Source organism: Propithecus coquereli, unplaced genomic scaffold (assembly GCF_000956105.1).
Source record: "Propithecus coquereli isolate 6110/MARCELLA unplaced genomic scaffold, Pcoq_1.0 Scaffold599, whole genome shotgun sequence".
Lineage (NCBI taxonomy): Eukaryota > Metazoa > Chordata > Mammalia > Primates > Indriidae > Propithecus > Propithecus coquereli.
In genome coordinates, this window is record NW_012151940.1 from 630,581 (window position 1) to 644,550 (window position 13,970).

At 51.0% G+C, this 13,970-nt stretch overlaps 1 protein-coding gene across 1 annotated transcript in view; it reads right to left on the bottom strand.

Annotated features, from left to right (window-relative positions):
- IL16 (interleukin 16) overlaps nt 1–13,970 on the bottom strand; it is a 71,794-nt gene that overhangs the window by 37,065 nt on the left and 20,759 nt on the right. The window contains exons 2-3 of the mRNA XM_012659097.1: nt 5,521–5,629; nt 2,456–2,598 (exon numbers count right to left, since the gene is read on the bottom strand). Of these exons, the coding sequence (XP_012514551.1) occupies nt 2,456–2,598; nt 5,521–5,629 (252 nt within the window). The remainder of the gene's footprint in view (nt 1–2,455; nt 2,599–5,520; nt 5,630–13,970) is intronic.

Consider the following 13,970-nt stretch of genomic DNA (forward strand, 5'->3'; position numbering starts at 1 on the left):
TTCGGGTTGCACTCTCTTGGTTGTGCACCTCTTTGGTGACGGCTGAAGAAAGCCACATAAAACACGCAGCCCCACGCCTGGCAGGCAGTGAACACGGCTTGCGTGTGTGCTTTCCTGCTGGCGTGCCCTGCACAGCCAGGTCCTCTCCTGCCGACACCCTCTCTCCTGCTGGCCTGCGGCTGCCATGCCTAGCGGGCCGCTCTCCCCGAAGGCGCCCGGGAAGTACCCACGTCCTGCATCTCTCAGCTGCCCCCAGAGCTGTGCACCCACCGTGCGTCCCACTCTCCCTCCCTGTCTTGCAGAAACAGCCCTTGTCTGATAACTGCCTTCTCCCTCCCGTGGAGGCAGCCGTGAAGACAAAATGAAACCGTGGTGGACGTCTTGACGGTTAATTTTCTGGGTCAACTTGACTGGGCCCCGGAGTTAAACGTGTTCTTTGGAGTGAGATTAACATTTAAATCGGTAGCCAAAGCAGGCTGCCCTCCCTACCGTGGGTGGTCCTTAGCCAGTCAGTCCAGGCGGAAGAGAACAAAAAGCTGCCTGTCCCTGAGTAAGAAGACCCTTCCTGCCTGCCCGCCTTCCACCTAGGACACCGGCCTTCTTCCTGCCTGAGCCCTCCTGCGGGCCTGTGCCCTGGGATACGCCCGCCACTGGCTCTCGCGGGTCCCAGGCCTTGGACGCAGATGGGAACTGAACCAGCTCTCCCGCCTCTGGCTGGCAACTCACTCTGTGCATCTTGGGACTTGGGACCTCCGGAATCCTGTGAGCCAATTCCCCAATTCCTTATAGTAAATCACTCTCTCTGCCCCTCTCTCTATATACATGCATACATATATGTGTGTGTGTGTATGTGTATATATGTGTACACACACCCACACACAATTGGTTCTGTTTGTCTGGAGCACCCTAACACGGTGTCCAAGTGCCTCCCAAACGTTGAGAGGTTCGGTGAGCAGAGGCAATGACTGTGTTTCCTACGCCGGTCCCCACAACACTGCTAGTCACCTGCAGCTCTCCTTCCTGATCAGATGTGGCCGCTCGACCCTTTTCAACACAGCCCTCCCGGTGGCTGCCACAGATGCCTCCACAGCCCGCCCTGCTGGCCGGGTCCCTCCCGTTCCAGGGGCCTGGAGTCCCAGTGCATGAGGCAGCAGAGACAGGGGCAGCTCCCTGGGGAAGCACCCACCACCCCCATCCTAGTGACGCCTCTATGACCCCAGATGTGCAGAAAACCAGGACTAGGAGAGTCCTCGGCTTGGGGAGTCACTTTGGAAACATCTTTTTGTGACCCTGGGACACCAACACTCCCAGTTTGTGGATGAAAATCACAGTGACTCAAGGAAGGGAAGGAGAGAGACAGAATTTGCTGAGCATCTACTCTGTGCCGTGCAGGGAATTGAACATCACTTGACCCTGAGCCCACCGCAGAGCATCTGCTGGGGACACGAGACGCTAAGATATGTGACACTAATGAGACCCGGTGGGTGAGCACTGTGAGAGGAGTACAGGCCCCTTCTGGTGGGCATTTGGGAAAGTGGAAGGTCCACACAGTTGGAGGGATCAGGAAGGCTTCCAGGAGGAGGGGGCATTAGGAAGGTTTTGAGGGATGCAGCAGGGTTTCTAGAGACAGAGATGGGAGAAGGAGCGAGACGCTGCCGACAGGGGCTGCTGCTGGATCACGGGTGGCAGCGCGAGGCACTCAAAGTGCTTTAGCTGAGGCCTGGAGAAAGGACAGGAGGGGACACCACAGACAGGCTGGGGGACTGTGTGGGGACACCGGGCTTCGTGCCTGCTCAGCTCCCCTCTGCAAGCTCACGCCCCATGGTGGGAAGGTCATGGACTTCGGGAATGACACAGGGCTCGGTTCAAACCCCGGTCCCTTAGGTTTTAAGACGCATGAACTCAGACAGCTACTTACCTTGCCAAGGCTCCGTGTCCTACGGTAAAATGAGGCTAACGATACATTTCTTTCTAAGCTTGTTTTAAGAATTAGAGACAGTCAGTAAAAACAAGTCCCCGTATCACAGGGGTTAAAAGCACAGGCTTCGGAGGCATAACGGTCTGGCTGCGAGTCCCAGACCTGTGTCCTCACTAGCGAGAATGTGCACACGCTCCTTCACCGGCCAAGCCCCAGCTCCTCCTGCAGCCCCTGGAGTTGTGCGCAGAGGAAACACAGCTTCCACATGAAGCCACAGCTCGCGTCTCCACCTGGGGGTGTTTGCTGCACGTTGGCTCCTGGAAGCATAGACGAGGCAGCAGCCGCAAGAGCCTGGCGCGAGGGGCCTCAACCCATGACAGCCCAAGGTGGCTCTTTGCCTAGAGACGGCCGCGCACACTGAGCAAGCCCCGTCCTCTGCAGTTCCGTGGACACAGCCTAGTAGCAAGACGTCCTCAGGCAGGGCTCACAGCAGACCCTCCTTCGCCCCGCCGCCCAGCCCCCTCCTGCTGCTCTTACCGAAGTCTTCCCCGCCGGGCAGTCCAGTTGCTGGGAGAGCGACTTCCTGCTGCTGCAGAGCGAGTACGGCTGCCTGTCCGCGGAAGCCGCAGACGTCTGGGTCGTTGGAAAGTCAGTTTCTCCTGTGCAGTAGGGGTTAACACCTAAACCGGGAGAGGAGAAACAGCAAGAATTATTCGTGCTCGAGAAACACAAAGCTCAGTGAGAACAGCATCAGCCCCTGCCCACCGGCCGCCCCTCACCAGCCAGGGCCACGGTGAACACAAACAACTTGGCGCCCTGGGAGGCGCGGGCGGCATCTTCACCGTCTCCACGCGCGCTTTCTGCGCCGCAGCGCGCACGGGCCCCTCGCCCCATGGTGCCTCGGTCCAACCTGACGACAGTCGCCGTGCGTCTCCCCCACGTCGGACGGGGTGCTGGGATCTCGGGAAACCACAGGGCTCGTCTTTCATACGGGGGCAATTTGGGAAATGTCTCACGTATTAATTGATTAATTACATTTACTTGATTAATTAATTCAAACGTGAAGGAAACCAGAAATAGAAATAAAAATTGAATAAATCTTTCAAATCACTGTAGCAAGAGGCAGAAAACAAATCCACGGAAAGTGACCATTGAAATAAAAAGTGTAAAAAGAGGTAAGTAAAAGCGAGTATTACCTGTATCACTAATGTCAATGGCTTGAGCTTAAAAAGGTTTCCTTTCAAGGATGTAACTGCGTATCATCGGCAAGAGATAAATAAAATAAACAAAAAAGATAAAATGAAAGGATGGGTAGGAACTGATCATAAATAAGTCATCCTGGAATCATTCTCCAGTCATTTAGGAAAAAAAAATCTATCTAGATTCTTACTTCATATCAAACACCAAATTACAGATATACTAAGTTTGGGGAACAAAAATAAAAAAAACCAAATCGTTTACAAATTAGAAGAAAATGTAGCCACATAGTTAATAGTTCTCTGATTGTGGAACAAACTTTCACAAAGGAAAAGATCAACACATTTGATTATGTAAGGACTAAAAAACCTTCATGTAAAAAACAAATTAAAAACAACAAATTGGAGAAAGTATTTTCAGCAAACCTGACAGTCAAACATTAATTTAACTAAGAGGCTTTTCATACATTAATAAGACAATGGCCGTCCCAATAGAAAAGTGGACGAGCTCTCCAAAAACTAAATAACCGGAGGAACACGGGATTTCACGGCGTGGGGAGGTGCTGGGCTCCGTCTGTTTTATCAGTGGGTCGGGCAGGGTTTGGGCAGAAACGAAAGGTGAGCTCAGCTGGGGCTCTGAGGATTGAATGGAGGGGTCTTTACAGGGGATGGCGGGCAGTCGGGAAGCTGCTGTCACCCCAGGCCTGTGGGGAAGGGCGCCCGGTGAGCGCTGGGACGTGGCAGGCGGCTGCCCAGACGCGAGTTCTGGCCACAGAGAACCGGCCGCGTGGAGGCAGGGGCAGGAGGCAGAGGGTAGAAACCTCCGCAGGCCGCTCTCTTCCCCGCCAGTCTTTTGTTGATTCATCTCATTGGCTGAACCCAACCGGAAACCAGAGGGCCAGAGCGCCTTGGGGACACTGTCTGCAGGGACCAGCTTCCAGGGTGCCAGCCAGGCTGGCTCGGGGGCATGCGCCCAGTGCAGCCACCCAAGGCCCTGGGACCAGAAGAATCCCCGCTTGGCTTCGTGCCCTGCCATCACCATTTTGAAACGAGGTCTCCCATTTTCATGTTACCCTGAGCCCTGCAAATCGTACAGCTGGTCTTGGGTGCAAGGCCAGGCAGGAAGAAGCAGGGAGTGGGTGAGGGAAGAGGGACTAGAAAACAACATATGTAGCAAATACTAGTTTTTAATTATAATTCAGGGGCGCAGTGGCTCACACCTGTAATTCCCACACTTTGGGAGGCCAAGATGGGAGGACTGCTTGAGCTCAGGAGTTCAAGATCAGCCTGGACAACATAGCAAGATTCCCTCTCTACAAAAAAATTTAAAAATAAGCCAGGTATGGTGGTGCCTGTAGTCACAGCTACTGGGGAGGCTGAGGTGGGAGGATCCCTTGAGGCCAGGAGATGAGGCTGCTGTGAGCTATTATTATACTACTGCACTCCAGCCTGGGCAACAGAGACCCTGTCTCGAAAATAAAATTATCATTCGATGTGGGCCATGACTGAAGAAACAGGTATCCACATACATTGTTGAAGGAATGTCCGCTACCGAAATTGGGCAGTACGGGTCGAAAGCCTTAAACTATACCCATCTTTTGACCCAAAACTCCATTTGTAGGAAATTATACTAAAGGAAAAAAAGTAAAAATTTATGATAAAAAGAGCCATCCAAAAGTAGAAAATTATTAATGTAAGGATGGTGGATCCTACAGCAGAACAATACAAGGCTTAGGGACTTTAAGAGACTGGCCCGGGGTCACGCAGACCCTTAGTTCTGGACGCAGGGTCCAGAGCAAGTCCCTGGGCTCCCGCGTGTGAGCTGCTGACCCTGCGCCAGTCCACTGCCTTTATGGTCCTCTGAGGCCGCCGCAGACTCAGGCCGCACCCCACGCACACACTCAGCGCCTCGGTCAGGTTAGTGGGAAGCCGGCAACGGTTCAGGGAGTCGGTCAGCTAGATCATATACACACAGTGAAATTCCACGTATCCACTCGAAACGGTGCTTACAAAAGTTTCCAATGACATGAGGCAAAGTTTTATATATATCTATATAAATAAATACATAGTGTGTGTGTAAGTTTTCTATTGGCGCACGTAGGCATAGAAGGGAAACCACTGACAATGTGAATGCAGATCATCTCTGACGTTACAATTTGGTGTGATTTTAATTCCTTCACGCCTTTCTGCATTCTTCGCATTTTCCTGACTCTGTATTAGCAATATTCCATTTGCAACAACCAAGAACCACGAGGTCTTTCGACCTCGGCCCCGTCGTGTTAACGGACAGGGGAGGGAGGCCGGGAGAGAGAGCGGGCTGCCCAGGACCGAGGCGGGGAGGAGAGCCTTGGTCTCAGCCGACGGGGCACGGGGAGCCCGCCCAGCAGGGGAGCTGACGACACTCACTGGTGGAGTTGCTGCGTGTCCTCTGGTGGCAGGCTTTAGGAAACAGGAAGGTACTGCTTGGCGCTTCCAGTTTTCCAGACTTTTCTCGAGAGGAAGTTGTGGAAGATTCCTGCAAAACAATGCCCACTTTTACTCAGCAAGTTATTTCGAACAGAAGAACACACTCGGCAAAATGGGATTTTGAAGCGGACTGTGGAAGGGCTTGTCGGACCCTCTCTGTCCCCTACGGAGCGGCAGGCAGCCCAGGGCCAGGGCGGAGAGTCGCCGCTGTCCGTGCAGTCACAGACGGGCATCCACTTCATGCAAACGTGGACTGGACACGCATGACACAGACATTGAGTGGACCCGTCAGCTCCGTGTCCGCCGTCGGCAAGACGGCTGTGAACACGGCAGGCCAGGACGCCGACTTGGAGAAATGGCAGTTAGCGAAGGAGGACTGACAACACGCAAGCGCAGAAATGACGGTGAGGGAATCACGGAGAGGGACACGAGTGCCCTGAAGAAAGAACCAGGGAGCGACGTGAACGGGCCTGGGAGGTTTTAGGGAGAAGGATCACGTGAGTGACATCGTTCTGGCGCGGCCGGCACACAGCAGGCACTTGCAGACGTCTGTGGGATGGATGCTGTATACACGAATTTCTTAATATTGAACCATCTGTGCATTCTTGAGAGTGTTCTGGTGTTATTAATTATATTGCTGATTTCTTTTTTCTTTTTCTTTTTTTTTTTTTGAGACAGGGCCTCCCTCTGCCGCAGGGGCTGGGGTGCAGTGGTGGGATCATGGCTCACTGCAGCCTCAAACTCCTGAGCTGAAGCCACCTCCTGCCTCAGCCTGCTAAGTAGCTGGGACTACACACACACAACGCTGCACCTGGCTAACTTTTCTACTTTTTCATTTTTTGTAGAGACAGGAGTCTCTGTTGCTCAGGCTGGTCTCGACTCCTGGCCTCAGGGGATGCTCCCCCGCTGGCCTCCCGAAGTGCTAGGATTACAGGCGTGAGCTATTGATATAAACATGTCCAGCCTATATTGCTGACTTCTAGATGCAAAGATTTAATTTAGGGCTTTTAAAATCCATATCCTTACATTAAATTTGCTGATGGTTCTCTTATTTTTCTATCTTCCCACCTTGCCATAATGATCAATTTTCTTTGCTCCTTTTTTATGCTAATGATTTGGAAACATATTTTATAATATTGAGTCTATAAGCAGTAAATTAAACATAATTGAGCTCATTTCCATATCTGAGTCAATTATGAAACAGAAAACATGACTTCTCTTCATGTAAGCTCAGAATTTGAGACTTTTACTTTCCTTCCATTCCTCACCTGGGATTTTAGGGATACAGGGTGCAGGAATGGAGGTTAAGAGGAAGAGGATACTGATTTTTACTTTTCTTTCTGGGGTTGTTTTCAATTGTTACTCTATTTCATAACTTTATTAACCACAATGATCTCGACTGAATTCTTGAGTTATATTGATTGTATTACTACTACAATCATGAAGAGTTTAGGGTGTGTGTGTGTGTCTGTGTGTGTTCTTTCTGGAAAGCTCTCTGAACATTTGCATGTCTGAGAATGTCTTTCTGTGGTTGTTGCATTGGAGTGATTGGCTAAGAACGGCATCTTTGGATATCGGTTACTCCGCCTGGAAACTCTAGAGCAGCGGTCCCCAACCTTTTTGGCACCAGGGACCGGTTTCATGGAAGACAATTTTTCCACGGACAGGGTGGGGGAGGCGGAGCTCAGGCAGTGATGCGTGGCCCAGTTCCTAACAGGCCATGGACTGGGGTTGGGGACCGCAGGTCTAGGTGGCTTAGATGCTTTCTGGGACATAGTGTTCCAGGGTAGACTTTCTGGGGGCACCTGACACTCTTGTAACGGACATGACTGCCTTTGTGAGAAGCCAGGCTCAGCAAAGCCTGGTTAATGTCCCGTGCCAAGTGTCTGCAGCCCCCAGCACCCGGTGCCTTTGCCAGTGGAGGGAGGATCTGCCTCTGCCGCTCACTAGTGCCCAGTGACCCGCCCTCACCTCCAGCTGCTGCCACTGTGAGCTGAGGGGTACTGGGGGGCTCTGCTGGCATCTGCCCCTCATCCCCCTGGCGTTTCTCCCCCATGGTGAATGGCAGGCTAACAAGCCCCTCCCTCGGTCCGATCTCACCTGCGCTATGTCATGCAGAAAGTTCTCATGGGTTCCAGAAAGTGTTGGCCCCTTCCCTGGGTTCCTGCTCTGACCTGCATTTCTGCCTATTTGTATGTTCCTTTTGGATTTTGACGGACATTTCTAACAAGTGGAGGAGTTAATCAAGGGTACTCTGTAGCCATCTGGAGCCAGAAGTCCACTCGTGGTCTTTTTACAAAAAACCGTATCCAGTTCTGAAACAAGGGGATCCTGCAAAAAACCACATACCACATCCCTTTTATTTCTTGCAGAAGTCAGTGTTAAAATCAGAGAACGCTGAAATCCAGAAAGACTCCTGGGTGCTCATTCTCACGGTCAGCAGCAGATGGCGCCACACCGACCCGAGCAAAACGGTCTCTGACCAGAGGGGAAGCGGCGAGTATGCAGAAGGTGATTTAGCTCAGCTGAATTCTTGAACCTCTGTGTTTCCAGAACTTAGCATAATAACTAATTCTTTGAATTCACTGCTTCACACAATGCAATATTCAAAAGCTAGTTCTTAATTACAAAAGCCTAGAGGTCATATCCTGATTCTAATTTCAAGACTTCCCTCGGGCGCTGTTTCCACTGCTTCACGCACGCCCATGAGACCGCGCAAGTAAATAATAGAATGTGGTTTCAGTAACTTTTTTGGGTCCACTGAACAAAGAGGAGCCAGAAAAACATCCAGTAGGTCTACCTGTCCACGGACAAGCCTTATCTGCAACGCGCCTTGAAATGTCTGTCTTTCCCTAAGTATCTAGTAAGCGAAAAGCAAGTAACTTAATGAAGCACACACAAGACATGGAATACTAAGCACCTTTAGACATGTTTATATGTTTGTGTTTGTGGCAGAGGCATACCTGTGTGAACACGGTAAGTAAAAAAGGATATTACGTTATGAATAGAGTCTAACTACAATCATGTAGAACATACATAGAAAAAAGGCTGAAAATAAATACACCAAAATGGTAACACTCACTCGACAAATGTTTGAGAGTCCCTTACTCTGTACTAGGCAGGGCGCCAAGCACCAAGGACAGCAGCAGGCGGGAAACACCGGGTCCTGCCCCCACGGATTAGCAAGGGTGTGTTTGCGTGCTGGGACCACGGACACTTTTTTACACGTCTCTGTATTTACTGTATTTTCCACAACGAGCATTATTACATGTACAATCAGACTGAAAACAAATGATTACCTTTATATCTGTTCCAATTATCACATCAGGAGACTGAAAGTATGTTTATTGTTAAATTTTGTTCTTTTCATCCTGTTTATGAAGTCCCGAGCCCAAAACATGATTTAGCAATTGCTCGGACACTGAAGCCGACTGATGGCGGGAGAATCTTAGGAAGTGGAACCTCTTCTCCCCCCAGATTGGCTGGGAAAATGTAACACCACGTTGGAGGGGGGCTGTCTCTGGGGGGTTCGAGGCTGGCCGTAGAAGGCCTTCTCCAAAAGAAATTGAACCAGCCGGACCCACTGCTTGGCCCCGCAGGCCTCCACATTTTAGCGCTCAGCCTCTTGGCGTGGCGCCCAGGGGCAGCGATCCCAGTGTCCCCACGCAGGGCGGCACGAGGCCGTGCGGATGAATCCTTCCTTATCCTTCACAGGTCTGTATCTTCCAACCAAAATTGTCCCCGACACAGGTGACAGGTGGCTGTTCCCTTCCCCCCGCCAGGCAGCCAGTCTCCAAACTGGGTGCAGTAAGTTGCATCTAACCAGGCTGCTGTCAAGCTCCGGAACCACTGTGTAAAATCGCCTCACTTCAACGTGGCCACGCTCTGAACCGCTCGCAGGACGGCTACTCCAGGAGAAAATGGAAACGCTCTCGAGACCCAAGATGAGTTAAGTAGCAATTTTCCATCAAACACATATAAAACCACACGGCTCCTGGGAGGCCCACAGAGGCAGTGCACACGCGTGCGGACCCTCGGAGCTCGTCCATGCTCGGGGGCCGCTTCAAGATACTGCTCATTCTGTTTAACCCTCCAAAGCCCCAAGCTAAATGGTCTCCGCCGGCCATGAGCAGTGGGACAGGGGCAGGGAAAGGGTCACGAGACCAGCAGCACGAAATCTCTCATGCCTCCGAGCTTGTCACTGAATGTTGGGGGCTGGGTTTCCTCTTTTGTAAGCTGAGAGGGTGAACGCAACAGCATCCACAGCCACTTTCTGCGCTTTGCTTTTGAAGGTAACTGATGGTTATGTCTGAAGCGCTGCAGGGCTTTGCTCCCTCTGAACCGATCACATGCCCTTGGCTCCCAGGGGAGCCTGGTCCCTCTCAGGCCGGCTGTGTCCTGGGTGGAGAGGCTCCTCATCAAAGGAGCCTCTGTAGGGGCCCCGCAAACGTTTGCGCAGTTTGACTCCCTCCCAACCCGGAGAACAGAACTCTTTTGTTCCCGCTCCCAAGGTGGGGCTGCTCTTGACACCGGGGGTTTGTCGCTGAGGTCAGGGACTGGCGAAGTCACGTCTAAACACATTTGCCCTTGTTCTCCTCCGAGACCGCGGCCGGGCGGCAGCGCTGTGGGTGGGGTACCCCGTCATTACCTGGGCAGCCGTCTCTCCATCTCCCAGTCCCCGGGGTGACGGAGCGGGGAAAGGAGGCAACGTCCAGACAGCTCTTTAAAGTGTTTTTTCCGAAGTTAGGATCAGTCCTGTAGCTGCTGGGGCCGAACAGCCCACTCCAAGAAACGGAAAACCCCCACGATGGCCTGGCCACCCGGGACCGAACCCAGCGTGCAGATGCCGAGTTTGGGGCACGGCGTCCCACAAGCGAGACGAGTCTGGAGCCCGAACTGCTCCCCCGAGGCCCAGAAGGCGGCGCCGCCCTCAGGAGTGTCGCTCTGTGTGCAGACCCGGCCAGCATGCCCGCGTGACTGGCGGAGCTCGCTGCTGCTGGAGTCTGCTGACCACGTTCCCCTTCGACACAAACCTTTCCCTTTTCTCTTTGAACCGAGAGGCCATAGCTGCTCCGGTCTGAGAGAACCGCAAAGTATAATTCAATGGCCCTCCTGACTGAGGCTCATTTCCTGTGGTTGGGGGGATCACACAGCTACAGGCTTTGATCTCTAAGTCACGAGGACGAACGAGGAGACCCGGCAGACCGGTTCTGGGACGGCTACGTGGCATGTGGGACGATGAGGCCACACACCTCCTGGCGTGGAGGGGAAGGCTGGAACCGGGGAGCTGGCAGGGCTCCCGGCCCCCTCGCTCCACGTCCCCTGCACGCTCACCGTCACCAAGTCCTACAGCTTCGCCTTCGCAAACTTCCCCGACACAGCCGATCGCACTGCCTGCGCCACGGTCCGTGGTGTTTGTTTCAGACTTGACGATTACAATGCCCTGGGGCTGCGGTCGCCGATCCCGGGCCGTGGCCCGGCGCTGGTCCGTGGCCCGTTAGGAACCAGGCTGTGCATCACGGCCTGCGCTCCTCCTCCCTCCCTGCCCCCCATCCATGAGACTTAGGGACTCACCAGAGGTGAGCGGCAGGCGAGCGAGCGAAGCTTCATCGGCATTTACAGCCGCTCCCCGTCACTCGCATCACCGCCTGAGCCCCCCCCAATTTTTCCAATTCATGGAAAAATTGTCTTCCGTGAAACCAGTCCCTGGGACCAAAAAGGTTGGGAACCGCTGCCCCCAGGGAGTCTAGGAAAACTATTTTAAAACAGAATATTTCCAACAACTGGTGCTGGGACAAACCGGACATCCACATGCAAGAGAGCAGAGCTGGACCTTGCCCACGGCCTGCACAGAAAGTAACTCGAATGCTTCTAGATCTACATGTAAGAGCTAAAACTACAAAACTCTTAGAGAAAATATAGGAGTAAATCATCACGACCTTGGGTTAGGGGAAGGCTTGTTAGATAAGGCATCAGAGCACAAATGACAAAAGAAAACACAGATACATGAGTTTCATGGAAATGTAAAACTCTTGTGCTTCAAAGGACACCAACAAGAAGGTGAAAAAAAATTTCAGGATCTGTAAAAATCTGGTAAATAAAAAAGAAAATGAAAAACACAAACTACAGAATTGGAGAAAATATTTACAAGTCATATGTTGGACAAGGGACCTGTGTATCTAGAATATAAAAAAAATTGTTATTACTCAATGGTAAAAAGACAAATAACCCAATATTTTAAAATAGACAAAGAATCTGAATAGATATTTTCCCAAAGAAGATACTCAAGAAGCCTAGAATTCATAACAAGGTACCCAACGGCACTGGCCATCCAGGAAATGCAGATGGAAACCGCACTGAGCTACCACTTCCTACCCACCAGAGTGGCTGTGATCACGCCGCTCAGCGCCCACGAGGGTGTGAGGAATGCGACCCTCCTGCAGTGACGTGAAAATGTGAGACCACGCAGGGACTTTGGAGAACAGCTTGGTAGTTTTTCAAAAAGTCAGATATAGAGTCACTGTATGATCCAGCAATTCCTCTTTGAAGCATACACCCAAGAGAAATGAAAACACACAACCACACAAAAACCTGTACGAAAAAGCTCAAAGCAACAGTGTTCATAATATCCAAAAAGCAGAAGCAATCAGGCATTCATGAACTGATGAATGGACGAATAAACGTGGTACATCCGTACACTGGGATACTATTTGTCAATCGAAAGGAATGAAGCACCAATGCATGCTGCAGCACGGATGGCTTTTGAAAACATTTCACTGAACAAAAGAAGCCGGTCACAAAAGACTACATACTGCATGATTCTCTTTATGTTAAATGTCCAGAATAAGCAAATCTATAGAGACAGAAAGTGGGTCGGTGGATGATTAAGTCTGGGGCAGCAGTGAGGGGCATGAGGGTGACAGCTAACGGACATGAGTTTCTTTTTGGGGTGATAAAATGTCTTAAAATTAGCGGTACGGTTGTACAACCACATGCATGTACTAATGTTATACTCCAATGGCTGAATTGTACGGTACACGAGTTATATCTTAATAAAACCACTAAAAATGGGATATCCATTCATTCATTCCTAATCTCTCTGCCTCCAATTTTTCTCCCTTACATTCCTCTGCACTGGGCTGGCAGCATGATTTTATAAAAATGCAAATGCAACCCATGAGACTTCCTGATTAAATCTCCAATGAATCTGTCTCTGATGAACCGAAGACGAAATCCAAACTCCCCGCGTGTCATCCAGCCCCCTTCCACTTCCCCAGACTGGCCCAAACCTCTGGCGCACCCAGTTAGTCCCGACTCCGACCAGCGGACCCTGGTATGTTCGGCCCTGTCTATGCAGTTACCCATCCTGCTTCCCCTCCTCCTTCCAGAATCGACTTCGGTATCCCTACCTTTGCAGGGATGCCCCCAGACAAAATCGCTGTCCCCCTCTGCCAGCCAGGCCCGAGGCAGGCTGCAGATCTCGGTGGCCATCTGCAGCTGTGTTATTCTAATACCCGACAGAACCGGCCTCCTGTGCTTTTCTTCCTGCTCTTTACATGTTTGTTTGCCAAACACATTATAGAATTATGTTGTTTAGTTAAAAAATTATTCCTGCTAATACTCTGTGGGGAGCTCCCCTAAATTTAAAAATGATTCCAGGAAATATTAAAACAATTGGCTCTTTTTCTCCAAGAACAGCATCTATCTTTCTCTTTGTTTAATAGAAATGCCCCTCAGTGGAGTTTTCGTTCATGTTAGGTCCAGTGGGATTTCCGAAAGCAGTAAGTGAAATAACGTGTTTAGGGACCAGCAAGAAGCCCAAGAGTCCAGTCCACCCGCAAGTCGTGCCAAGCTATCTCCCAAATATTCCTCACTTCTGTCACTTCCTTTTCATATTCTAGAAATTTATTATAGACAATCATTGGACAAAATACACAAAGATGTTCAGCATCATGTTGTTTGTAATAGAAGACACAGAGGGGAGGCGTCCAGTGATGAGGATGACTGAAGGTGTATGACAGGAGCCTTCTATGTCTGGTAAGTTACTTTGACCCTTCTGTTAAAACCATGTAGGCCAGGTGCGGTGGCTCTGTCCTGTAATCCCAGCATTTTGGGAGGCCAAAGTGGGAGGATCGCTTGAGGCCAGGAGTTTGAGGCCAGCCTGGGCAACATGGTGAGACCCCGTCTCTACAAAAAAATTTTAAAAATTAGCTGGGCATTGTGGCATGCACCTGTAGTCCCAGCTACTTGGGAGGCAGAGGCAGGAGGATCTCTTGAGCCCAGGAGTTTGAGGCTATAATGAGTAGGGAGCTATGATCACGCCACTGCACTCCAGCCTGGGCAATAGAGCAATATCCTGTCTCAAAAAAAAAAAAAAAAAAAAAGTGTTG